Genomic DNA, 26694 nt, shown 5'->3' with positions numbered 1-26694 from the left:
AAAACAGGGATTCAACCAGAAGGTCCAACTTACCATGACCAGACAGTTCCCCAGAGACCAGTCAATTACACTTCACAGACACAGGAAACCACAACTGCTCCCATAGTTAAAGCAGATAGGACCATAGACATGTCAAACAAATCCTCAACTTGTCTACTAATACGTTATGGAAAAGTCCCTCCTCCCATAAGTGATGTCATGATGAAGTACTTGAGACCAGATGCATCTTGTCCTCTTGTTGGATTAATCTGTGATCACTTCGTAATAAAATGCCACACTTGGGTTCATTTTGTTCCATTCCAATTATGTAATCGTTTTTCTTGAGAAATAACGATTATAAAACCCCAAAAATGCCACTTAAGGGCACTGCCCCCCTGCAACTCTGGTTTTAAAGGGGTAACTGTCGACTTCTAAAGATCACCATCTTGTTCTGTTATCTCTTACCCGTTGATGATTTCCTTGCACTCTGCCCGTATGAAGTGCTCTTTGTCAGGGGTTAGGATGCAGAGAGAGTTCTTCTGACCCGTCCTGGATTCTCCGTCTATGACATCGGAGCACTGGTTCATGTTGATTGTACCCTGGGGCAGAGTGCTTGGCTGTGGCAGAGAACAGAAGGACACACAGAGAGAGAAAAAAAATCTAAGTATAAAATAGGAAAGCAAACAGATCTCAGTACACCCACATTGTAGCACAATCTCCCCGTGCGTCACTTTTTATGCCAAGCTTCCCACACTGATGCGGCACAGTGGACTGTTCTCGTTAGAGCTCGCTGCAATATTTTTGTTCCTTCTGCTAAAAGAATGAAACTGCATGATTTCAACAGAGATATACACACACACACACACACACACACACACACACACACACACACACACACGTTTCATCTTCAGCAGCGGTTTTTGATCATCACAGACCACCATGATTGTGTTGAGCCAATCAATCCAATATTAAGATAACAACTTGCACTAATTAACTTTTGCCAACTCTACAAGTGTGGGCTTACTTTTAAGAAATAAAAGAAGGGTTTGTGAGAACCTTAAAAGATTTGCAGCAAAGAAGACAAATTAAACCAAACTAGATGGGCAACTCAGCAGGCAGAGTGCCCATTGGCACCAAGACCCAAAACACCACATTTTAACACATACAATGGTGATGTGGGAGATCTTGGATGAAAGCTGGATCAGTCACAAATCTAATCATTTGCCCTCAGTCAAGTCTCCCACTTGTAAAAACCTTCATGACTTCAGGAAATATCTTGTCTGCAGACAAACCTCCTTAACAGAAGAATTTGAATGTCTGCATGATTTAACAGAATGCTTTGTACTAGCACAACACTGCATATTTTCCAGTGTGAATACAGCTTGTTGTACCTCACAGGTTTTCAGGCCTAACTGTCATCAATTCAATTTAGCCTAAGTCATCTGAAAGCACTATACACCAGTAAGGGTCTATAGAGATTTTGAAAAGCAAACACATTGGCAATACTAGTAAGTTGGGAAAAACACCTTTTATCGACAAAACTGAGGGGGCGGCCATGTGTCATGGACATTCTATTAAAACTGACAGAAGGCACAATACAAGATTGAGCAAATATGCAGTAATTTATAACCGTAAAGTTGCAACTGAGACAATCAAATATGGAATAACAAATACACAACAACAAGTTCTAGATTACTGTCCCCGTGAACCGCAGTGTGTATGTAGATGCAGTAGTAGATATATAGAAGTTTACACCAACTGGATTCCAAGTGGTCTTCAAAACATTTGTCCACTCAACCAAGTAAGTTCTAAAAACATTTGTGTACGTGATGGTGGCAACTGGGAGAGAGCCATGATGCAGATCAGATCAGAGTCTACTCAGTCAGCTTGTAGAATTGGCAGTATGGGAGTGGTGAGGTGCCACAAGAGCAACATGACCATACAAAGAGGTTTTAGTTCATTTTTAATGAAAAACATTCTAAGAAATCGAAGAGAATTTCTCGGACAATAAGTCGTGCATTTAAAAAAAATGTCTGGCTGGTCCTGTGACTTATATATGGAAGTGACTTATGTCAAAAAAAAAATTCTCATCATCTATGACCACAAGATTGTAATCTATACATGTGCGACAAGCTGCTCCTTTATACTGATCTAAATTAGGTCCTGTCTGATCCCTGCACTGGTGTAGAAGACAAAAGTAATGCACAATTAAATTGGATGCTAACCATCATAAAACAAAAAGAAGAAGGAGGTGCTTGGAGCCCAAGCGAAATTAATAAATCATGTTCTCAAACTGAAAGACAACACTCTTGAATAAACAAAGGGAATAACCACCATATGCTCTTGAATAAAGACAGGAAATAATCCTCATGCTACTCTGCACTCCACTTTTTTGCACTTTGTGGGGCAGATGGAGGTCAACGAGGTGCACAGCTAGGCTCAAGTAAAGTTAAGTATAATCAAAACTATGTACATTTAGGAAGGTAAACATGCACACATTTAGCACCATTTTGGTGTTTTCACCTGTTCAGTGTCGACAAGATGCAGTTGAATTCTTTGTGCCTTGTACATTAACATTACACAGCCTATTAGCTTCTGTTTGCTAACTCAGCATGATGTTTCAAAAACAAATGCAACTTATAAACCGATGCAGCATATATATTTTTTCCTTTTCATGATGCATTTTTGGACAAATACAACTCGTACGTGGCTCACAGTTTAGTAGCAAACTTTCCACACATTCTTAAATTATTGCTATAAATTATGAGGACTGTATTAACTATTTATAAACATCAAAAGTCACCTTTAAACTACTCAAAAGGTTTATTACAAAAACTGCACTATACTGTAAAACATGCTGCAATATTATGTCACTAGAAATACTCTGATGTAACCTGTGGAGGAGGTTGGAAAAAAAAGTCAGCCTCTGTCAACAATTCAAGTTCATGTGCTCACAGAGCTGGTTTGACTTCAAACTGTCTGATGTGAGGTGTAAACCACAATGTGCAGGCAGACACAAACGCCATCTGTCACTCATCAATGACCACAGGACCTGCAGAGTAATACTAACTGGTGTCCAGTGACTTAAGGTTTTGCAGGATGGTTTATGGAAGCAAACAACAGCATTCGTGCAGCTGCACGGCTCTTTAACAATGAACAGAGTTATGCTGCTTCCACTTTGTTACTCGTCCTTTTTAATGTCTCTGTGCGTGTACCTATTGCAAAAGTAGTAAAATATGCATCTAAATGTCTGCTCCTGCTGGCTAAACAGTCAAAGGTTGCACTTTATGGAGACAAATATTTGCTCAGAAATGACAAGTAGCAGTGGCCTTGGTGGCCTCCAAACCTCCTGCAGGCTTTGGAAATTAAAGAAAATGACAATTACAAGCAACATATAACTTTAACTGGACCTTCCCCTAATTTCCATCATGCATGTGGTAAGATTTTTCCTTGCAACAAGCCAAGACTTGTCCAACAGGTAGCGGTGTAATGGACCATCGTTGACTCATAAACCGTACGGATCACCACGCACATGAACTGTAGATTAATTACAAAGTTTACATATTTGTGTGAAATACAGGTTTATTGTCATAGTGAATTGTTTTTAAAACAATAACTGCATAAATCTTGATTCCAAGTTTCAGTGAGATTACAGCAGATGTGTGCTAAGAGGCGGTCTGGTGCATGCTGGATGCACATCTGGGTCCAAGCACTGAAAGAATCACTATGAAATATCAGACAGAATGTGTGCTGTGTTTTCCCTGTGCCATCCTGAGCTCAGCGAGCCTGGCTTGGAGTCCACTGAACTTAAAAAAAAAAAAAAAAAAAAAAAAAGACTTCCCCCGACTTTTTCTGAGTGGTGCACCACTTAGAAAGCAAAGTTATGTTTGTCTACCACATTTTTTGTGTTGACCTGAAAAATTATTCAGTCCATGGCTAAACACCATGATCCAATCCAAACTGGGATTTTTGTGATCCTTTGTACCCCTACCAGCAGGTGGAGGAATTGGAAGCAAGTTCAGTCACACCTGCTCCTAATCCCCACCATCTATCCAGCATCCACCAACCATTAAGCAGGTGGCAGACATCTGAGATATATTATCAAGTCAAGTCTGGGGAGCGCGCACTAGTGTCATGCTTCACTGCATCCAACACACTACAGAACCAGCTTGGAGGCAGTCAGATAACCGGTATTACCATGCAAAACAAAGCAGATTTTTGGATTGATGTGGTCCATCTAAGTTAACCAATGTTTAATCAGTTAATCCTCATTACATGTCCTTTTAATTTGGTGAACTGAAAGATTATGGCATTTATTGTTAATAAGTTATTATTTTAAATTGGAGGACTCATTTATTTACTCACTGCATTTTACAGGGTACATACGAGGTCTGTCCAAAAAGTAACGGACCTTTTTATTTTTTTCAAAAATCTATATGGATTTGAATCACGTGCGCTTGCATCAGCCAAACTTGAACCTTCGTGCGCATGCGTGAGTTTTTTCACGCCTGTCGGTTGCGTCATTCGCCTGTCAGCACGCTTTGAGTGAGCAGTGGTCCACCCTCCTCGCCAGATTTTTATTGTGAGGAAAATGTCTGAATGATTTGGAGCTTTGCTGCATCAAATTTTTCCAGAAACTGTGAGAGACAGCCAGGTGGACACCATTCGCTAAATTCAGATGGCTTTCAAGGACGATTTTATGGGGATCATACAGATTGAGGAGTGTTACAGCTGGTTTAAAGACCGCCCACAGCGGCTGAGGGCGCGCCACGTTCCGAGCGGCGATCGACAGGCTCAAACGACCAGATCATTTCCAAACTGAACACTGTGTTGATCCGGGACGTCGTCTGACTACAACAGAAATGGCAGAAGACGTGGACATCAAGACTTTTTCGGCACATCCCACTGTTACAGGAGTTTTTGTCATGGAAAGAGGAGCGGAGGAATGCACCACAGTGCCGCGAATGGCGCGGCACAAAACCACCTCCGTGTTGGTCTCACAGGACGGCTTTCAGATGGCTTTCAGACGGCTGTCGGTGGCTTTTCACTCGTGTGACTATGCGAGAAATTGTGGATTAGCTGGACATGCCAGAACATGTCCTGTGAGGCTTCATCACGGCATTGCTTTGCGCCATGCGGTTCCGTCCCGACGCACGAATTCCTGTGGTTTTGTCCCGCGCCATTCGCGGCATGGTGGCGCATTCCTCCGCTCCTCTTTCCATGACAAAAACTCCTGTAACAGTGGAATGTGCCAAAAAAGAAGCGCCCTCAGACGCTGTGGGCGGTCTTTAAACCCACTGTAGCACTCCTCAATCTGTGTAATCCCCATAAAATCGTCTCTGAAAGCCATCTGAATTTTCCGAATGGTGTCCACCTGGCTGTCTCTCACAGTTTCTGGAAAAATTTGATGCAGCAAAGCTAAAAATCGTTCAGACATTTTCCTCACAATAAAAATCCGACAAGGGGGTGGACCACTGCTCACTCAAAGCGTGCTCACAGGCGAATGACGCAACCGACAGGCGTGAAAAAACTCACACATGCGCACAAAGGTTCAAGCTTGGCTGATGCAATCGCACGTGATTCAAATCCATATAGTTTTTGAAAAAAATAAAAAGGTCAGTTACTTTTTGGACAGACCTCGTATGTAAGCTTTTCTAAAGCCGAGTTTTTTTTTTTCATGATCAAGAATAAGACTTTGTCTTTCATTTCATGTGACCTTAAAATGACTTGAGCAATGCTAGAAGCCTGTTGACTGAAAGAGTTATATTTACTCGATGAAGTACTGCATAACTAAGTACGGCGGCCAGCTGTTTGAACAGCCTTTAGGGCCACAACCTTCACCATACTAAACACACTTAGAATTACACACAGTACACAAAGCCACACTGAACTGCAGCTATAAGTACCAGGAAGCCACAGATGATAAATTACAAGCCTCAGCAAATCAGAATAGATTAGGAAATAGAGCTGGAAACAAAATTAAAAAGCATGATGTTGAAGTTAGCTTGTGACCAAGTAAATGCGACTCAAAGGGCCGATGTGCGCAGCGTAACCATACGCTGTCAGTAAAAGTGCAATTTAAGCCTACGGATGGTCTCTAATGTGGACAGACAGGTTGAGAGTTTGTGGTAAATCAGCCTCAAGGCCTGTTGAGAGGTTGTGTTTACTCTGTCATTGCGTCATGAGAGAAATCACTTGCAACTTCTTGTCTACTCTTAAAAACAGGAGTATCACAGTCGGGGTTTAACTTTATATACCCGAGGTATTAAACTGTGTGTCATGTCGAAGGGCTCTTGACACTAAGGTGAGAGACGGGGGCAACAGCCGGGTTTGACAGACGGACGGACTAAAAAGCTCGGGGACAGCTGGCGTGAGGGTCCTGGAGTGAGAGCCGGGCGTCAGCTTGACCTGAGAGTTGTGTCATTCAAAGACAGAGAGCGGGGCTGATATTTGGAGGTGGGCTGAATGGGACGGAGAAGAGATTAAGTGTCGCGGAGATCAGCGGTGCAGTGACAAAGCAGGGTTTGGTGGGCCGTGACATCGACCGGCGTAGCCATCTTTGTGCGTAAACAAATCTAGAGTACGCTACACATGTGGGCTTGTCCTTGAGCTGGAGTCAGAAGAGGATAAACGGCTAAATATTTCAAAAGCTACCAACAGTTGTATGAGGAGCTTAAGCCTCGCTGTTTCATAATCGCCGCAGAGGACTGAATATGGCACAGAAATGGCATCAAACACTGACAACAGCCCAGAATGGAGGAGAACAAAACTAATTTTCATGAAGCTCAATGAGACTGGAAACTAATGGTCGTGCACAGCGTGTGGGAAAACAACACGAGACTCTTAACACATGTGTACGTGCTGCCAGGCTCAGCTGGAGCAGCAGTACACCCCTCCGCTCTGGAAGCACGGCTGTAACCCCAAAACCCAGACCTAGGCCCCTCCAACCTGCACCTCTGACACCTAGCCTAAACCCAGTCCCCTGTCCTCGAGCCACCACCCCACAATAAGTCCTTTGTGGAGCAGTAGTACTTCACACAATGTATGATTGTCAGCCACCACAGTTCGCAGGGCCACTCCCCCCTCTTAACCCTCAACGGGGAAATGACTGAGAGACAAGAGGCCTACACAAGTGTCCTTTTGTGGTTGGTTCTCCAAAGGAGACACTGAGTAACTCTAACGGGCTGCAATTTTATTAAATGAGAATAGATTGTTTTAATGAGAATATTGTCCTACATACCTGTGGCATTTAAATTATTAAAATAAAAAACACTACACATCAACAGTGTAGTGTAAAATTAATGACTGATCTTGTTCAATATTGTCTTACTGAGCAGTAATTTTTCTTCATAACTACAACCCCAATTCCAATGATGTTGGGATGTTGTGTAAAATGTAAAATCTAAACAGAATACAATTTGCAAATCCTCTTCAACCTATATTCAACTGAATACACCACAAAGACAAGATATTTAATGTTCAAACTGATAAACTTTATTGTTTTTGTGCAAATATTTGCTCATTTTGAACATTGTTCTTAAACTGTTGGAATGTTTTTTTTCACGCAGTTGCTCACAAAGTGGTGATCCTCGCCCCATCTTTGCTTGTGAACGGCTGAGCCTTTTGGGGATGCTCCTTTTATACCCAACCATGACACTCACCTATTTCCAATTAACCTGTTCACATGTGGAATGTTCCAAACAGGTGTTCTTTGAGCATTCATCAACTTTCCCAGTCTTTTGTTGCCGCTGTTCCAGCTTTTTTGAGATGTGTTGCAGGCATCCATTTCAAAACGAGCAAATATTTGCACAAAAAAGTCTATCAGTTTGAACATTAAATATCTTGTCTTTGTGGTGTATTCAATTGAATATAGGTTGAAGAGGATTTGCAAATGATTGTATTCTGTTTTTATTTACATTTCACACAACGTCCCAACTTCATTGAAACTGGGGTTGTAGTTAAGCGGCTGCTGTCTGGATTCTACCACTAGTGTAAAAAGAAGCAGATACCTCAGGTCAGAGATTTGCTGTTGCTGATTGGGCAGACGTGCCAAAATCATTCTAGGTAGAACTAAGTAAGTCCTATACAGGATCTGAGGACCACTGGGCCGGTACTTATGCCTAGATTACACGGGGTGCAGTAGCTGAGAGCTGCACAAGACACCAATCCATAGCACAGACCTGTAATCAAACTCCAGTCCAAATACTTATAGTCCAACGCCATTTCCTCAGAGCTACATGCTCATCATAGTCCAAGTCAAGTCTGGGAGCATATCTTGGTGTTGCGCTTTGTGGCATCCACAACACCACAGAACCACCTCGGGTCCTGGATGGCAACCACCCATTTTTTGGGTTAATATCACAACAAGCAGAGATGCCCACCAAGACCTGGGCTTTTGAAATGGAAGGAGAAAAAAAAAGAAAAAAAAACCCAGACGAGCTCATTATAATGAGCATGTATATGTCGTGTTCCAATTGTTAAAAAAGTGTGTGTGTGCGTGTGTGTGTGTATATATATATATTTAAATGTCTTCGCAACCGAATTTGCTCAAAACAAAAAACACAAAATAAGCAGCAGAGGCCTTGGTGACCACCAAGAAACTGACAAAGAAGCTCATTTCAAGCAACAGGCTATCTCAATCACACCTGCTCCTACTTTCCATCAAGCATTATTATGCTCTGCAATAAATCCAAACATGGCAGACGGGTATATAGGATACTATGAAGCAAACTTGATATTTTTATTGAATTAACCAGATTTTCATCCGTTTATCCTTGTTACTAACAAAAAAAGAAGTTTGTTTTGGTTTACAGGTTGGGGGGGGTTGATGGATGCCTTTGTCCAGTGGCATTGCAGAATGCCTTCAATGTAGTCAGTGTCCACCTTTGGCTGCAATTAAGAGACAAAAACAAGGACAACATGGATCAGTTATTTTCCACGACTCTGTTCCTTGTCATTTACGTGCCAAGCACCAGATTTGAAAACCTGTTTTTTTGTTCTATGCAAATGAACAATGACATGATTCACTGTTTTCTCTCTCAGTGGACAGCCCACTGGTAAACACTACGGATAATATCATGCTTACAAATCTACCAAATCACAATCTATCAAAGTTTACTATCTCAACAAAAAAGCTTGCCGCACTGTTTAGGACCATCTACAAGCTCCACATGTCTTCCTGTAATCTGTGTGCAGATGTTGTGTGGCATTATAGCAGTGCTCATTCTGGAAGAAGGATTTGTTGAGAAAGCAGTAATTAGTAAGCCCCATGCAAGCACGTCTTTTTGCCTTTGGATTCCTTCACTCTTGGCCATTGTGCAGCTTAGCAAAACATGCCATTCTTCCTCATGACACAGTAGGAAAAGTATTTGCTTCTTTTGGCAACTTGCTGACAGTCGACTTTCATTTTTGAGTTTGAAGCAAACTCATTCTCTGCCATCCAAGTTTTAGGTCTGACAGTTCTAGACATGGACGTATTTGAGAAAACCCTTAGAGAAGGACATAGCATTGTGTTAATGATCATTATTACACATCAGCTGACAAGTACTGTAACTAAGATTGGGTTCAATGACACGCTTTGCCGGCTAGCATTTCCTTTGAAGCTGACACTGGTTCAGGAAAGAAGTGATTAAATGCTGAGGCAACAATTCAAAATATTTTCACTTTATCACGTTTTAATTTTGATGTAACTCCTGACATTTCAGCGACGGGCTTTATGACCACAGCTCATCCTATATATCAATTGGCCAATAATATCAGCCGATACAAGCTTTTCACAAACATATTGGTATTGGTGTAATTGTTGCCGATATTAAAACTTTCATATGCGTTATCCATGTACTTGTTCTATTATTAATAGAATTTTTTATGCATTTAAATCTGCTCAGTGTCTCATAGAATATCTGTTACACCACTACAAGATCCAAATTGCAATCTTTTTAATTGCTTCACATTCTAGTCTTGCAACAGCTGTCGGGTTTGCCTAAAACCCAAGTGGTTCCAAGGAGATCTGGTACCAGCTAATTACATGGGGCATTACCAGTGTACATTTTTGCTCACAGAGCAGAACTGCACCAACTTACATCTGTGTTCTGCGGCCGCATTCAGAAAACACTGGACAATAAAATTTCGCTCCTGCAGACTAAATTAGGATACACTTCTAATACATCTAAGGGCTCAATCCTGAAGACAGAAGTGAAAACAAGCTTCAGTGTGGGTACAAATCCATTTGGGGCCTGCCTGAGGGCACACTGCTATCTAAATGACAGGAAATACCAGTGTAAAGAAAGGGACTCTGGGAGCCAAGTGGTTGGATTTACTGGGTGTGGAAGTGTTGTGGTCGAAAACTTATTACAAACTATTCAGTGTGTCACCTGTCATTCCATATAAACTGCAGTTGATCAGGTGAAAATGCATGCAAATTAAAGAACATCTGGTGCCATAATGGATTAGTCACAACTTATCTGAGGGCACTGTAGACAGCAGCCACCAAAGCTCCCTGAGGTGAAGCAATACAGCAGCAAGGTGATGTTTTGTTTTTCTTTTTCCATGAGTGTTTACTCCCATTTCATTTGACTGCTGTTTTCAATTCACTTTGGTTGCACATTTTAAAGCATATATCACCTGTGTTACAATATAACTTTGCTACTTAACATTAAATCAAATCAATTTCAAATCAATTTTATTTATATAGCGCCAAATCACAACAAACAGTTGCCCCAAGGCGCCTTATATTGTAAGGCAAGGCCATACAATAATTACGGAAAAACCCCAACGGTCAAAACGACCCCCTGTGAGCAAGCACTTGGCAACAGTGGGAAGGAAAAACTCCCTTTTAACAGGAAGAAACCTCCAGCAGAACCAGGCTCAGGGAGGGGCAGTCTTCTGCTGGGACTGGTTGGGGCTGAGGGAGAAAACCAGGAAAAAGACATGCTGTGGAGGGGAGCAGAGATCAATCACTAATGATTAAATGCAGAGTGGTGCATACAGAGCAAAAAGAGAAAGAAACACTCAGTGCATCATGGGAACCCCCCAGCAGTCTAAGACTATAGCAGCATAACTAAGGGATGGTTCAGGGTCACCTGATCCAGCCCTAACTATAAGCTTTAGCAAAAAGGAAAGTTTTAAGCCTAATCTTAAAAGTAGAGAGGGTGTCTGAAGGCTCTGCCTCCCATTCTACTCTTACAAACCCTAGGAACTACAAGTAAGCCTGCAGTCAGAGCGAAGCGCTCTATTGGGGTGATATGGTACTATGAGGTGCCTAAGATAAGATGGGACCTGATTATTCAAAACCTTATAAGCAAGAAGAAGAATTTTAAATTCTATTCTAGAATTAACAGGAAGCCAATGAAGAGAGGCCAATATGGGTGAGATATGCTCTCTCCTTCTAGTCCCTGTTAGCACTCTAGCTGCAGCATTTTGAATTAACTGAAGGCTTTTCAGGGAACTTTTAGGACAGCCTGAAAATAATGAATTACAATAGTCCAGCCTAGAGGAAATAAATGCATGAATTAGTTTTTCAGCATCACTCTGAGACAAGACCTTTCTAATTTTAGAGATATTGCGCAAATGCAAAAAAGCAGTCCTACATATTTGTTTAATATGCACATTGAATGACATATCCTGATCAAAAATGACTTCAAGATTTCTCACAGTATTACTAGAGGTCAGGGTAATGCCATCCAGAGTAAGGATCTGGTTAGACAACATGTTTCTAAGATTTGTGGGGCCAAGTACAATAACTTCAGTTTTATCTGAGTTTAAAAGCAGGAAATTAGAGGTCATCCATGTCTTTATGGCTGTAAGACAATCCTGCAGTTTAGCTAATTGGTGTGTGTCCTCTGGCTTCATGGATAGATAAAGCTGGGTATCATCTGAGTAACAATGAAAATTTAAGCAATGCTGTCTAATAATACTGCCTAAGGGAAACATGTATAAAATGAATAAAATTGGTCCTAGCACAGCACCTTGTGGAACTCCATAATTAACCTTAGTCTGTGAAGACGATTCCCCATTTACATGAACAAATTGTAATCTATTAGATAAATATGATTCAAACCACCGCAGCGCAGTGCCTTTAATACCTATGGCATGCTCTAATCTCTGTAATAAAATTTTATGGTCAACAGTATCAAAAGCAGCACTGAGGTCTAACAGAACAAGCACAGAGATGAGTCCACTGTCTGAGGCCATAAGAAGATCATTTGTAACCTTCACTATTGCTGTTTCTGTACTATGATGAATTCTAAAACCTGACTGAAACTCTTCAAATAGACCATTCCTCTGCAGATGATCAGTTAGCTGTTTTACAACTACCCTTTCAAGACTTTTTGAGAGAAAAGGAAGGTTGGAGATTGGCCTATAATTAGCTAAGATAGCTGGGTCAAGTGATGGCTTTTTAAGTAATGGTTTAATTACTGCCACCTTAAAAGCCTGTGGTACATAGCCAACTAATAAAGACAGATTGATCATATTTAAGATCGAAGCATTAATTAATGGTAGGGCTTCCTTGAGCAGCCTGGTAGGAATGGGGTCTAATAGACATGTTGATGGTTTGGAGGAAGTAACTAATGAAAATAACTCAGACAGAACAATTGGAGAGAAAGAGTCTAACCAAATACTGGCATCACTGAAAGCAGCCAAAGATAACGATACGTCTTTGGGATGGTTATGAGTAATTTTTTCTCTAATAGTTAAAATTTTATTAGCAAAGAAAGTCATGAAGTCATTACTAGTTAAAGTTAAAGGAATACTCGGCTCAATAGAGCTCTGACTCTTTGTCAGCCTGGCTACAGTGCTGAAAAGAAACCTGGGGTTGTTCTTATTTTCTTCAATTAGTGATGAGTAGTAAGATGTCCTAGCTTTATGGAGGGCTTTTTTTATAGAGCAACTGACGCTTTTTCCAGGCTAAGTGAAGATCTTCTAAATTAGTGAGATGCCATTTCCTCTCCAACTTACGGGTTATCTGCTTTAAGCTGCGATTTTGTGAGTTATACCACGGAGTCAGGCACTTCTGATTTAAAGCTCTCTTTTTCAGAGGAGCTACAGCATCCAAAGTTGTCTTCAATGAGGATGTAAAACTACTGACGAGATACTCTATCTCACTTACAGAGTTTAGGTAGCTACTCTGCACTGTGTTGGTATATGGCATTAGAGAACATAAAGAAGGAATCATATCCTTAAACCTAGTTACAGCGCTTTCTGAAAGACTTCTAGTGTAATGAAACTTATTCCTCACTGCTGGGTAGTCCATCAGAGTAAATGTAAATGTTATTAAGAAATGATCAGACAGAAGGGAGTTTTCAGGGAATACTGTTAAGTCTTCAATTTCCATACCACAAGTCAGAACAAGATCTAAGATATGATTAAAGTGGTGGGTGGACTCATTTACATTTTGAGCAAAGCCAATTGAGTCTAATAATAGATTAAATGCAGTGCTGAGGCTGTCATTCTCACCATCTGTGTGGATGTTAAAATCGCCCACTATAATTATCTTATCTGAGCTAAGCACTAAGCCAGACAAAAGGTCTGAAAATTCACAGAGAAACTCACAGTAACGACAAGGTGGACGATAGATAATAACAAATAAAACTGGTTTTTGGGACTTCCAATTTGGATGGACAAGACTAAGAGTCAAGCTTTCAAATGAATTAAAGCTCTGTCTGGGTTTTTGATTAATTAATAAACTGGAATGGAAGATTGCTGCTAATCCTCCGCCTCGGCCCGTGCTACGAGCATTCTGGCAGTTAGTGTGACTCGGGGGTGTTGACTCATTTAAACTAACATATTCATCCTGCTGTAACCAGGTTTCTGTAAGGCAAAATAAATCAATATGTTGATCAATTATTATATCATTTACTAACAGGGACTTAGAAGAGAGAGACCTAATGTTTAATAGGGGATGGCAGGAGGAGAAAAGCTGCAGAGAGGTGTGTAAGACTACAACTCTGCTTCCTGGTCCCAACCCTGGATAGTCACGGTTTGGAGGATTTAAGAAAATTGGCCAGATTTCTAGAAATGAGAGCTACTCCATCCAAAGTGGGATGGATGCCGTCTCTCTTAACAAGACCAGGTTTTCCCCAGAAGCTTTGCCAATTATCTATGAAGCCCACCTCATTTTTTGGACACCACTCAGACAACCAGCAATTCAAGGAGAACATGCGGCTAAACATGTCACTCCCGGTCCGATTGGGGAGGGGCCCAGAGAAAACTACAGAGTCTGACATTGTTTTTGCAAAGTTACACACCGATTCAATGTTAATTTTAGTGACCTCCGATTGGCGTAACCGGGTGTCATTACTGCAGACGTGAATTACAATCTTACCAAATTTACGCTTAGACTTAGCCAGCAGTTTCAAATTTCCTTCAATGTCGTCTGCTCTGGCCCCCGGAAGACAATTGACTATGGTTGCTGGTGTTGCTAACTTCACATTTCTCAAAACAGAGTTGCCAATAACCAGAGTTTGATCCTCAGTGGGTGTGTCGCCGAGTGAGGAAAAACGGTTAGAAATGTGAACGGGTTGGCGGTGTACACGGGGCTTCTGTTTAGGGCTACTAGTACCATTACTGCTAAAAGAGGCCGAGGAATAACTAAACATTTCACACCCAGAGCAGAAAAGTGCAGGAGAGACAGGAGAAGCCGCCATGCTAAATCGGCTAAGAGCTAGTAGCTGCGCTAAGCTAGCGGATTCCTAAAAACTCACAAAGTGAATAATGTGTAAATAATTTAGAGGTGATTCAGCAGAGGGAGTGCTTTAGTTAAGGCACGTGAAGATTACACTGTGAAACAAATCGTTTCACAGTGTAACAATCGTGAAACAAAACATTACAGACACTGATGCCAAGTAAGCACATCAGTGAGATTCAACAGTTTTGAAAATGGCTGCACATTAATATTGTGAATGAGTATATCTGTGTGAATGAGTGAGAGAGACAGAGAGAGAGAGAGAGCGAGAGATCATAAAATATGCAAGTTTTCTTTCTCCTTCCTCCTGCTCAGCACCTCGCTGAGCCTCTGACTAAAGGTATGACAGGTCTTGCATAAACAAAGGCCGACTGATGAATGCTACTGCATGCAGAATTAGATTTGCACTCTTTAAAATAAAAATTGTGTATTAAAAATAAACAATGACCAGAGAGGCACTCTTCAGCTGAGAATGTCATAAAAATACAGGAAAACTAGAAGCACTCAGAGAGTGGAAAGAGATTCCCTCCTTGGCACAGTGATCTATTTCTTTTTATCTCTTTCACTAAAATTGTATATAATAATCATTAGATTATTAATATATAAACAAAAATAAATGTAAGAAATATTACAATTTGAAAACAAATGCACCCGAACGTGATGACAGCTGCAACTGCTTAATGCTAACTGTTAACATTGAAAACGCCATAGACATGCTAACGTGTTAGCATCGGGATCCGGATTGTGATCCGAATCACCACTAAAATTTAATCACTTGTTCCTCTTGTCATTTCCAACCACTCCACAAAATTTCATCAAAATCCGTTCAAAACTTTTTGAGTTATCCTGCTGACAAATAGACAGACAGACAAACAAACCCGATCGAAAACATAACCTCCTTGGCGGAGGTAAAAAGATATAGATTTTGTTTAAATTTTCTGGTGGGAGCCCGAAAATTTAAAAACTATAGTGGCATGTCATTGGCATACATCCAGCTACAGGGTTACTTCTGGAAAGTGACTTGATTCCTCATACCGCTGCTACAGCCTTTTTCCTGGACACTGAAATTTGTTCTTATTCTCTGCAACAGATTATTTGCAGGAAACAATCTCAAAATAATAAATCATGAGGTTATGATGTGAAAACAATTTAAAGACATATCCCTGGGTCATTTCCATTTTTTTTTTTTTTTTTTTTTTTTGGCTTATAGGGCTGCTTCCTTGTGCTTCTCTCACACATGCAAAACCATTTAAATTTGATCATTAAATACGTAGAAGCCAAAGGGAAAGCTGATGCACTGGCACTGCTTTTTAGCCTGACTCATGAGCGTGGCCGAGAATCAGGCCTCTTTAGGGTCCAACATCCTCTGGCTCATTACAGATAACAGCAATTATGTAATGAATCCTTCCTTAGCAACTTAACACAACAGAGGCAAACACACATTCCTGATTTCAACAAGGATGCCAATAATTAGCTGGAGGGAAATGTCCCCAGGTGCCAGGAGGATGGAGTCACCTCTATTCCTGCTACAAAGGATTTTTAACCTCACTATCTCCATGCACTTTGGAAACTCACAATCATAGTTTACACAAGTTCAGTCATAGCAATCAAAAGAGGAATGAGACACATTAATCATCGCCATGATTACAATTATCACCATCCAGGAGTCCACAATGCGTCCAATTTTATTATGGTGTTAACCTCCGCCAACACTAGTTTCCAATTCCATAAATGTTTACCGTGGAAAGAAATTTAAACGTCAAAGTCCTGTTAAAAGTGGCTTTTCATAAACTAAATTAGATGTGCTCAAATGTCACTTGAATCAAAGTTTTTTTTGTGGTGTTGTCAGGCTTTATTTATTTATTTTTTTTGGTTAGGGTTAGGGAATTCGTTTTCAGATCATTTTCACAGAACATTGGTTATCTCTGCTCTGCACAATTTGTCATTTTTTTGGCACTTGGTTTCTGACTGATAATTGGAAGATACTCAAACAGGTATAAAATTGGAACCTCCATCCAATTTTGGTGGTGCATGTAAATCTATAACAGAAAAATGAGAGTGACTGAGATATAATGCAAAATGTACACCAAATGGGCTTTTCAATATTAAATTCAAAAGTCAACAAAATCCACCACCCAGATCAGATCCAGATCAAACTTTGTCAGGTGATAGTGAGTGCCAGTCTGCACCTCACTTTCAAATATGAGAGTGATTGGGGCATGTTTGATTAACATCCATCCATCCATCCATCCATCCATCCATCCATTTTCTTCCGCTTTATCCGGAGTCGGGTCGTGGGGGCAGCAGCTCAAGCAAAGCCGCCCAGACCTCCCGATCCACACACACCTCCCCCAGCTCCTCCGGGGGAACCCCAAGGCGTTCCCAAACCAGCCGAGAGATATAGTATCTCCAGCGTGTCCTGGGTCTTCCCCAGGGCCTCCTCCCAATGGGATATGCCCGGAACACCTCTCCAGCGAGGCGTCCAGGGGCATCTCGAAAAGATGCCCGAGCCACCTCAACTGACTCCTTTCAACATGGAGGAGCAGCGGCTCGACTCCGAGCTCCTCCCGAGTGACCGAGCTCCTCACCCTATCTCTAAGGGAGCGCCCAGCCACCCTGCAGAGGAAACTCATCTCGGCCGCTTGTACTCACGATCTCGTTCTTTCGGTCATGAGCCAACTCTCATGACCATAGGTGAGGATCGGAACATAGATCGATCGGTAAATCGAGAGCTTTGCCCCCCTACTCAGCTCTCTCTTCACCACGACGGACCGATACAGCGACCGCATCACTGCAGATGCTGCACCGATCCGTCTATCGATCTCACGCTCCATCCGTCCCTCACTCGTGAACAAGAACCCGAGATACATGTTTGATTAACATGTAATGTCAAATATACATTAAATGGAGTTTTCAATGGTAAATTAAATGGCCACAAAAACTGTAATCTGAATCAGAGCCAGATCAAACTTTGTCAGTTAATAAAGGATACCGTCCTACATAACACTCTCAAATATGAAAGAAATTCAATCTTTTTTGACAAATGTGAATGTTTGAAAATTTGTTCAACGTTACAGGGTAAGGATTTTTCCTGACTTTGACCTTTAAAATTGAATGTTCTTGCCTATCAGGATATGAATCCTCTGGAAAAAAAAAAAAAAAAAAAAATCAGAATCAAATTTATTGCCAAGTTCTCACATACAAGGAATTTGATCTGGTGTCATTGGGGTATAAACAATAAAAAGAAAAGAAAAAATACATCTGTAAGAAGTAAAGGAGTCAAATAGACAGATGGGTAAAATATGTTCACTGTCAAATAAATATTAATTCACAATATATGAAAAATTGTGGGTTCCAGGGTGTTCACAAACAGGGGCAAAAACATAACCTCCGGCCAAATTTGTTGGCAGAGGTAACTAGAGGGCAGTCAGAGGAAGATAACCTTCAGCCAATGATCAAGAAACCCTTCAGCCCCATTAAACCCAACCCACATGTAAATACTTCAACCATGTGCGTTTAGTAATTATTCTGACGTAGGCAATTATTCTGAAGCAGTAGAAGAAGCGTGCAAAACATTTACGTTAGCCTTGACGCAAAGCGTGACCTCTGTCTGTAATGCAGACAGATATATAGCTCTATAAAGATCAAAGACAACCATATGGTAGATATCTGACATGTCCAGGTTTTTTCAGATATGCCTCACTCTACTGGAATGTGTTCAAGACGTTCAGTCGAGCGCTACAGTTTACACATCTGTTCTAAACCCGAGTACACAATCGGCTGCGAAAGTGAAGTTTCACTGGAAAAACATCAACTACACACACACACACACACACACACACACACACACACACACACACACACACACACACACACACACACACACACACACACAAAAGTACAGCATTTGCTAACCAGCATTTCTGCTCTTGTGGAGGACAGTGAGAGGATGTGGGTGGTTTAATGTGTTAGGAGGCCAGGAGGAGACAACGCTCAGGATGCAGAGGAGGAGGAAGAGGAGGACGAGTTGGAGGATGAAGAGCATTTTCTGAGAGACTGTAGAGGATTTCTTTCCACAAAATACGAGCGAGTATCAAGTGCAATAGCATCACAGCAAAAGACATTGAAATTTTCAGCAGGACCAGGTCACAGTAGGTTTGAATATTTTATTGCATAAACTGCTGCAAACCAAGCTTTGGGAATAGTGCATAAACAATGCAAAAACCTGTAATGAATGCACAACATGAACGAGCAAGAAATGAAAGAAAAAGAGTGAAAAATGAGCGTCTCTAAGGGGCGACAGAGAAGACGGCCAGGCTGGAGAAACAGGTGCTACAATCAAGCTGTGTCATGTCGCTTTGGCTCAAACAGATCTGGTGAGAATAAGCTAGCGGGGTGGAAGCAGGGGTGGGAGGGATGCCGAAACGGGTCGTGTTAACTTTCTTTACAATCCACTTCGCTCCCATACGTCTTCAAAGCATTTTTTGCTTCATCTTAAACACACTTGTCAAGGCCAAACAATCTAAGAAGTCCTCACTTTAATTGGTACCCTGATTGTCCAAACACAGAGCGTTTAAATTTAAACTTTTGATGTTTTTGTAGCTCCTTCCTGTTCCATGAGACATCTGTTATGTCTGCTTGCTACGCTTATCTGCTCAGTTTCTCCCCTGCTCGCTAAATTACTATAATCTGCACAGATACAGACATGTGTGACGTGAATGCCTTCGCTCCAGATGAAATGATAAGAGAAACATGACACGAATGTATCAAAAGTGAAATAAGATAGAGAGGATGAGAGATAAACGTCAGTATACGCAAGTGAAGGTCAAAAGCTACAAACAGGTATTCAGTCAGGTATTTGGGCAGTCACAAATATTGTCTCTGTAAGCCAAAGCAATGGAGAGCCGGTTGTACTGTTGACTCGCATCTTTATATCAAGCGGATTAACAAAAATATGGCATTGATCATTTAGGAATTACGGCCATCTGCGTACACTACTCCACTTTCAGAGGCTGTAAGTAATTGGAAGATTAGCAATTCTCAAAAATTGGGTGACCTTGCAAGTGAGGGAAGCCACCAAGACACCCACATCTCTGAAGGAGATACAGGGTTTTGTGGCTGTGATTGCAGAAATGGTGCATTGTGCAACTTTTGTTTGTTGCAGCACCCATTATAGCTTTATGATGAAGTACAACAGAGAAGCATTTTCTTGAAGAAGATATGAAATTACAGTTCCAGTTGGCTAGAAGACATATGGGCGACTCTAGCCGAGATCTGTGACGTTATGAATGGCAACAAAAAATTCACATTCACAGTTTCTCTAATCACAGTCACAAAAGAGTGTAACTCCTTCAGAGTTGACATGGTTGTCTTGGTGGCTTCCCTCACTAGTCCCGTTTTTGCACTCAACTTTTGAGAACTGCTTACTCCAGACAGATTTCTTAATGATTGTAAGTCAGTCCAAGACTGACTTGTCAAACAAAACTGGTAGTAAAAGTGAAGCTCTGTACTTGTAATCTGCATTTAGTTTGTCCGATTACTTATGGCCTCCACTGTGGTGACAAAAAAAGCATATAAATTGCCCCCACTGCTCAAATACGTGCATGAATATATAAACAAAATTTTTAATCAAACTTCAATATGGCAAAAGATCACAACTAAAGAGAACAAAAAAAAAAAAAGCATTGTTTAATTAAATTAACATTTTAATTGTTAAAATGTGCAAAGATATGTTTCAATTCAGTCCAAAATACTGTCAACATGCAAGGAAACTCATAACAAAAAAATGCTGCTACAAGAACCAAACAGTCAGCACACACAGATGTCCTGTTCAGTTGGCTGCATTTAACTGCATTTATCTGTTCTCATCAATTACTCTTGAGGAAGAGCTCTTGGAACAGCTTCCACTGCAAAAACTGGTTGTCACAAGATCACAATGGGCCTAAAACAGAAGTGTCTGTGTGACTGCAGTATCCCGTACGGTGCTCCGACAGAGCGTTTCAGAAAGTAGGTCAAGGTGAAAAGAAATCTGCCACCTCGCATTTACAACAACAAAAGGAAATTACTAAAAATTAAGAATAATGTACAAGTATTCCATTCATACAAGTTGCTCCTGCAGCACCAGCTACTTTATAGACACAGTCAACATTACAGCTTGAGAAATTACAAAAGACCTGCAGTTTGGCTTCAAATAACTCTTTGATAATGACTGCATATCTGCCAAAGCCTCGCTAAGTCAACGCAAATTAGCAGGCAGAAGGGAAGGGGGAAAAAAGGAAAGGGGGTGAAGGAAAATGTTCCTTTGGGAATTCAGTTTAAGACCTCACTTTTGGAACCAACAGCTTTTTCCACAAGCAGAGCAGCTTCCTACAGGCTGCAGGCTGGCCATTAACCTGCTGTTCAAAGACTTCCCCACAAGAAAAGAAAAAAAAAAAGCTGCACAGTAAGCAGTTCCAGACCGACACTGTAACTGCAACACACACAGCGCATTAACTTATTTTTATTAAAATTATGAACCAGTGCAATGTGACGTCATTCAATTAACGGCGCCGGCTTCCGCCTGCAAACATTTATATTAATATGCTCGTAAATGCAACAGCTCGGCTTGATTTTACAAGAAACACCAGTTTGGTAGATTAACTGACACGAACGTACACAGCACTAGTAAAGCCAGACCTTACCTGAACCTTCATACTGGCCTGGATTTTGAATCGATCGATCCCTTCTTGGCTGTGTGCAAAATCTCCACTGAACATTTGTATTCGATACATTTTCCCCATTTTTAAGTGAGTTGCCACTACTTACAGTTTGGAACTGTAAAGGTTGCTACAGAAAGTTGAGTGACACTGATGTGATGTCATGACCAACTAAATGGTAAATCGACTGCATTTTATATAGCGCTTTTCCATTTGCATCAGACGCTCAAAGTGCTTCACAATAATGCCTCACATTCACCCCGATGCGAGGGTGCTGCCATGCAAGGCGCTCACTACACAGTGGGAGCAACTAGGGGATTAAGGGCCCTTAGTGATTTTCTGGTCAGGCTGGGATTTGAACCAAGGATCCTCTGGTCTCAATCCAACATAGCCTATTTCCTGAATTCCTTAATGTATAGCACTGGGTGACTGAAATTTTTCAAAAAGGGCATCAATTGTTTATATATTTGGTAGTATATTTAGTATAAATATCTACTTGTCCAAATTTAGTATATTTGGACAAGTAGTTATATTTTGGTACTTGTCCAAAATGCTTATCAAAATAATTTTAAGCCAGGAGCTAACAGGGCTATTCAACAGGGTGTCGTTCTATTATAATCACCCATGATCCACACAGGTGCAAAAACGGGATGGAATGGCTTAATACGGTTTGCTTACTAACAGGATGCTTATAAAGTGCAGACCTGTTAACCTGCTTTGAAAATGAAAGAAAGCAGCTGCGCCTTCGACCAGACATGATCAAAAACCGCAACAAACACTGCTTTGTGTTCAGATTTTTAACCCAATGGAGCATGATCCAACAAGTTTCAAGCCATACTCACTATGAAGACCACGTTTAAAGAAGTTTAATTATGATGGAAGCCATTAAGAATATGCATACCCCGAAGTTACCACGTGCTATTGGGGTGAAATTTTTGAACAGTTCAAAAACTGGATCCCGATTTCAAATGTGGTGCTGATGATGGTCTTAACTACGATATATACAAAGTTTGTTCAAGACTGCCAAAGATGGATCAAGAAATTAATATGATGCTTAAAAATGTGCCCTGATTTGCTATTCGGGGTTAAAAAGGAAGAACGCCCCTCTGTAGAATAGCCCCATGAGTGAGGTAAGGAGTCGGGCTACAATGTACAGTACTAACTGTGACTATTCTTAAAGTTAAATCTAGTCTAGGAGCATGCGATGGGACCATGTTTTGACACATCCACGACACCATGGAACAGCCTTGAGTACTGGAGGGCAATCACCCAGGCTGACAATGTGTTCTTGGACAAGACATTTCATCTGTATTGTCTCAGTCCACTCAGCCATCAACGAGTACCAGCCCTGGTTGGGGAAGTGCACAGCCCACTGGTGGGGGGTGTAGACTCATGCACTTTACGCTATGGAATCTGAGGATAAGCCCAGGCACCAACAGGTCTCAAGGCCTGTACAAGAATTAGTTCTTCCTCACCAAGTACATTTTTCTTTGAGAACGTTTGTCAAATATGTCAAAATGCCTTTAGTGGGGTCCAGGAAGGATTTCAGGTTACAAACAGCTGTAGTTGATAATATCTGCTGCCAGTTCACATAGTTTGACCTATACTGCTCACATCACTGTATACGGAAATGTGAGGTGTCTTCAGCTGGAGCATCATCAAAAAGTCAGGACTGAATTCAAGAATTTCTTGAGCTTTTAGTAGACAAACATAAGAGCAGGGGTCACCTGTCCTGCATGATTTCAATGTGCACCTGCTGCAGAAATAAAGAAATATATCTTCTCTCATCTTCAACCGCTTATCCGGGGTTGGGTCACAGGGGCAACAGCTCTAGCAGGGGACCCCAAACTTCCCTTTCCCGGGGAACAATGACCAACTCCGACTGGGGAATCCCGAGGCGTTTCCAGGCCAGTGTGGCTATATAATCTCTCCACCTAGTCCTGGGTCTTCCCCGGGGTCTCCTCCCAGATGGATGTGCCTGGAACACCTCCCTAGGAAGGTGCCCAAGGGCATCCTTACCAGATACCCGAACCAGGGGTATATATAAATAATGGGGCAGCACGGTGGCTTAGTGGTTAGCACTGTTGCCTCACAGCAAGAAGCTCGTGGGATCGCTTCCCACCTGTGGACTTTTGGTGTGGAGTTTGCATGTTCTTCCTGTGTTTGCGTGGGTTCCTCCCGGGTGCTCCGGCTTCCACCGACATCCAAAACATGCAGGTTAGGTGGAATGGAAACTTTAAATTGGCTTCAACTGTGCATGCAAGTGTGAAAGTGTTTGTCTGTCTATATGTGCGCCCTGTGATAAGCTGGCATCCTGCCCAGGGTGTACCTTGTCTCACGCCCTATGACTGCTGGGATAGGCTCCAGCACCCCTGCCCGTGACCCTCAATTGGAGAAAGCGGGTATAGAAAATGGATGGATGGAAAATATCACGAGGAATATCGTATCACAAACTCATGAATCACATCGAACTGTGAGTTGAGTGTATGGTGCCATGGTAGATTTTCTTATAATGACACCGTCCCTTTTTTAGGTGCCCGACCCCATACAGAGTCAATACACAACACTACAAAAGTTTGAAGTAGCACACATGAGAGTATTAAGCCGATTAGGTGCATGGGTGGAGATGAACCAGATCCTGTGGAAGTCGGAGTTGGTTATTAATCTGCACTATGTGCTTCACCCACAGAGTGTATATAAGAGACGACTGAACAGCAAGACTAAAATGAAGCCAAAGCTTGTCAATCAGCCCTTCTTCAATGCCGACAGCACTAATGAATTAAAGTTCTACTTGGCACAATTATACATTAACAAGAACAACAGGATCTAATTTCTATACGAACAATATTATGACTGCAAAGACCTGACCTTAACAGTTGGCTGGATTAGCAGGTCATCAAGCTGAGGCAAACGTTTAAAGGTCAACCCATGCATCTGCACCTGTTACAACTTTGAAAAATGTTCATGTGCAGCTGTGACTACTGTGAAAAAATACACGACAGCAATAAATCAGACACCCGGTCTGAGGGCAAGTCACAATGAGACTTTATCAAAGTCAGATTTAAATAATTAACTCTACCATCTGTTCTGAAACCCCCCCCCAAAAAATCAGAGAATTACAGTTTAACAGGAGGAATACGGACTGTTGCATTTGTGCAACTTCCCTTTTCAAAGTGACAAAACCCGTCAGTGCCCCTACACTGGTGAGAACATCAACGCCGTTGTTTTATTAGTGACCATCCTTTGGCTAAAACCTCACCCTGGTGCTTTAAACGAAACCTTTTGTCAGGGTCCTGGCCTGGTGTTTTGAATAAACGCAGTGAGTAGTCCGCCAGGTTTGGCTTTAAAAACAAGGGAGGGTTTATGAGAGAAAGCGAGAGAAGTTACACAACACTTCCTGGCTGCCATCTCCAACACAAATGATTTATTGGCCAAAAAAACACGGAATTAAAAACAGAGATGTGCGAGAGTGACAGAATAAAGCAGGAGATTAAAGGATGGGAAAGTGAGTCAGACTGAGTAACAGGAAAGTAAAAGTGGAGAGCGGGCAAGCGAGAGTGGACAAAAATTCAGCCTCCTGGAGGCAGCCTTTCTTCCAGAATAATGGATAACTGGAAATCATTAAAGTGATCAAAATAAAGATCGTGGTGGCAAAAACGCCACAACGTTGCAGAGGACTGTCAGCGCGTATTTGGGCCCCAATCCAGACGGCAATCATTCTCGACTGCAAGAGTACAAATTCAGCAAAAACCTGGAGAAAAGTGATCTTTTGCGAATCCATTATCCGTGTGTTATGAGTGATATAGAGCTATTTTACTGAAGGTGCAGACAGAAGTAGTGCCCCGTGTTAAATGGTCCCGTCCACAGCCTCATGCCCCAAAAAATAATAGAACACGTGATGAAAGGGAGAGAAGAAAACCTTTAGCAACGTAGCTGATTGTTGAAGATAATATTTTAGACTCTGGATTTATGTTTTTAAAACTGGCTGGGAGTTTAACCTGTTTCCATGCATGATTTGCTTTGTAGTTCTGTAAGGCAACGCGGCTGCTTTCAAAACGGCATGGCCATCGCTGTAAAATTAATAATATCTCATTGGCTGCTGTGTGTAAGAACAACGGCTCTTTATAAATGGGAGTACATTTATTTTTCAGTCTCGGATGTTTGAGGTGAAGATGTGAAAATGTGAGATTCATCTAAGAAGATTCCAAACAATACATTGTTCTGGCAAATAAGTGCCTGAAATCCAACCCAGAATGCTCTGGAAAACAAGAAACAAAGAAGAAAAAGAAGAAACAAACCAAAAACTAAAAAAATTTTAATTTTGCTACGACAGAATGTTGACAAGTTGTCGGCAGCTGCTGAATGTAAATAATAAAGTAACTAGTAATCTAACGTAGGTACTTTTAAAATTGAGTAATCAGCAAAGTAGTAAGTTACTTTTTCCAGGAATAATCAGTAATCGGATAACTGTGGCAACACTGCCAGGGCCATTTCTTCATGTTTTTACTGTTGTGCTGCAGCACTGGTGTGGCCTCTGCTCGCCTTTTGTTTACCAGTGGGGGCGGCACCACACACAGTAGCAGAACGCTCAGCAGAAGAAGACGCTAGCTGTTTTTGTCTTGTTCTGAACCGTTACAACGGTATTAACAGATTGTGAGATGAACATAAAGTTCAAACAGGTATATTTACATGTTTTACCTGCTGCCACTATTGGATATGTTTATTTTGTTTTTACCTTGATGCGGCTGGTTAAATGTTCTGTGACCAGTCTTAAGAGAACCTTTGATCTTTTGCAAGCATTTTTAAAAACCAGCATAGCTGCTTATCCAATTTGTAATATTAAGAACTGACCGGTTCGTAGTACATATAGATCAATTCAGGGGTCGGTGTATCGATGTGTTCCTATTTTGACTTGAAAAATCAATTTGCGATTCATATTGGTGAATTTTTACACCTCTGCTTTCTGCCCATCTAATAAAGGTATGCTGTTCAGTGCACACACAAAAACAACAACAGCAACAACTAAATTGGTTTTATTGCTGCGATTTGAGTTTAATAACTAACTTGGACACCAGTGGGTTTTTTAGACTCACTGAACTTTTTGGCTCAGAAATCCTCATGGAAAGGTGGTTTCAGGCTGAAAACTTCACATCTGATAATTGAAATTTGGAACAACACCAAAAACACACTATGCTTATGTAGAAATGAACTACAAACAGGTTTTTATGACATTTCGCCTTCAGGTCAGGAACACATGTAGATTAAATGCAGATAATCCCGTCAAAGACAAAAAAAAAAGAAAAAAAAGAAAAAAAAGTGTTTTATTGTACACAATGA

At 41.3% G+C, this 26694-nt stretch overlaps 1 protein-coding gene across 1 annotated transcript in view; it reads right to left on the bottom strand.

Annotated features, from left to right (window-relative positions):
* The window catches only part of LOC117530605, a 125540-nt gene that overhangs the window by 75974 nt on the left and 22872 nt on the right, over positions 1-26694 (bottom strand). Inside the window, 1 exon segment of the mRNA XM_034193491.1 lies at positions 445-596. Coding sequence (XP_034049382.1) covers positions 445-596 — 152 coding nt within the window.

Source organism: Thalassophryne amazonica, chromosome 18 (assembly GCF_902500255.1).
Source record: "Thalassophryne amazonica chromosome 18, fThaAma1.1, whole genome shotgun sequence".
Taxonomy (NCBI): Eukaryota; Metazoa; Chordata; class Actinopteri; order Batrachoidiformes; family Batrachoididae; genus Thalassophryne; species Thalassophryne amazonica.
This window is presented reverse-complemented; position numbering and strand designations above follow the sequence as displayed.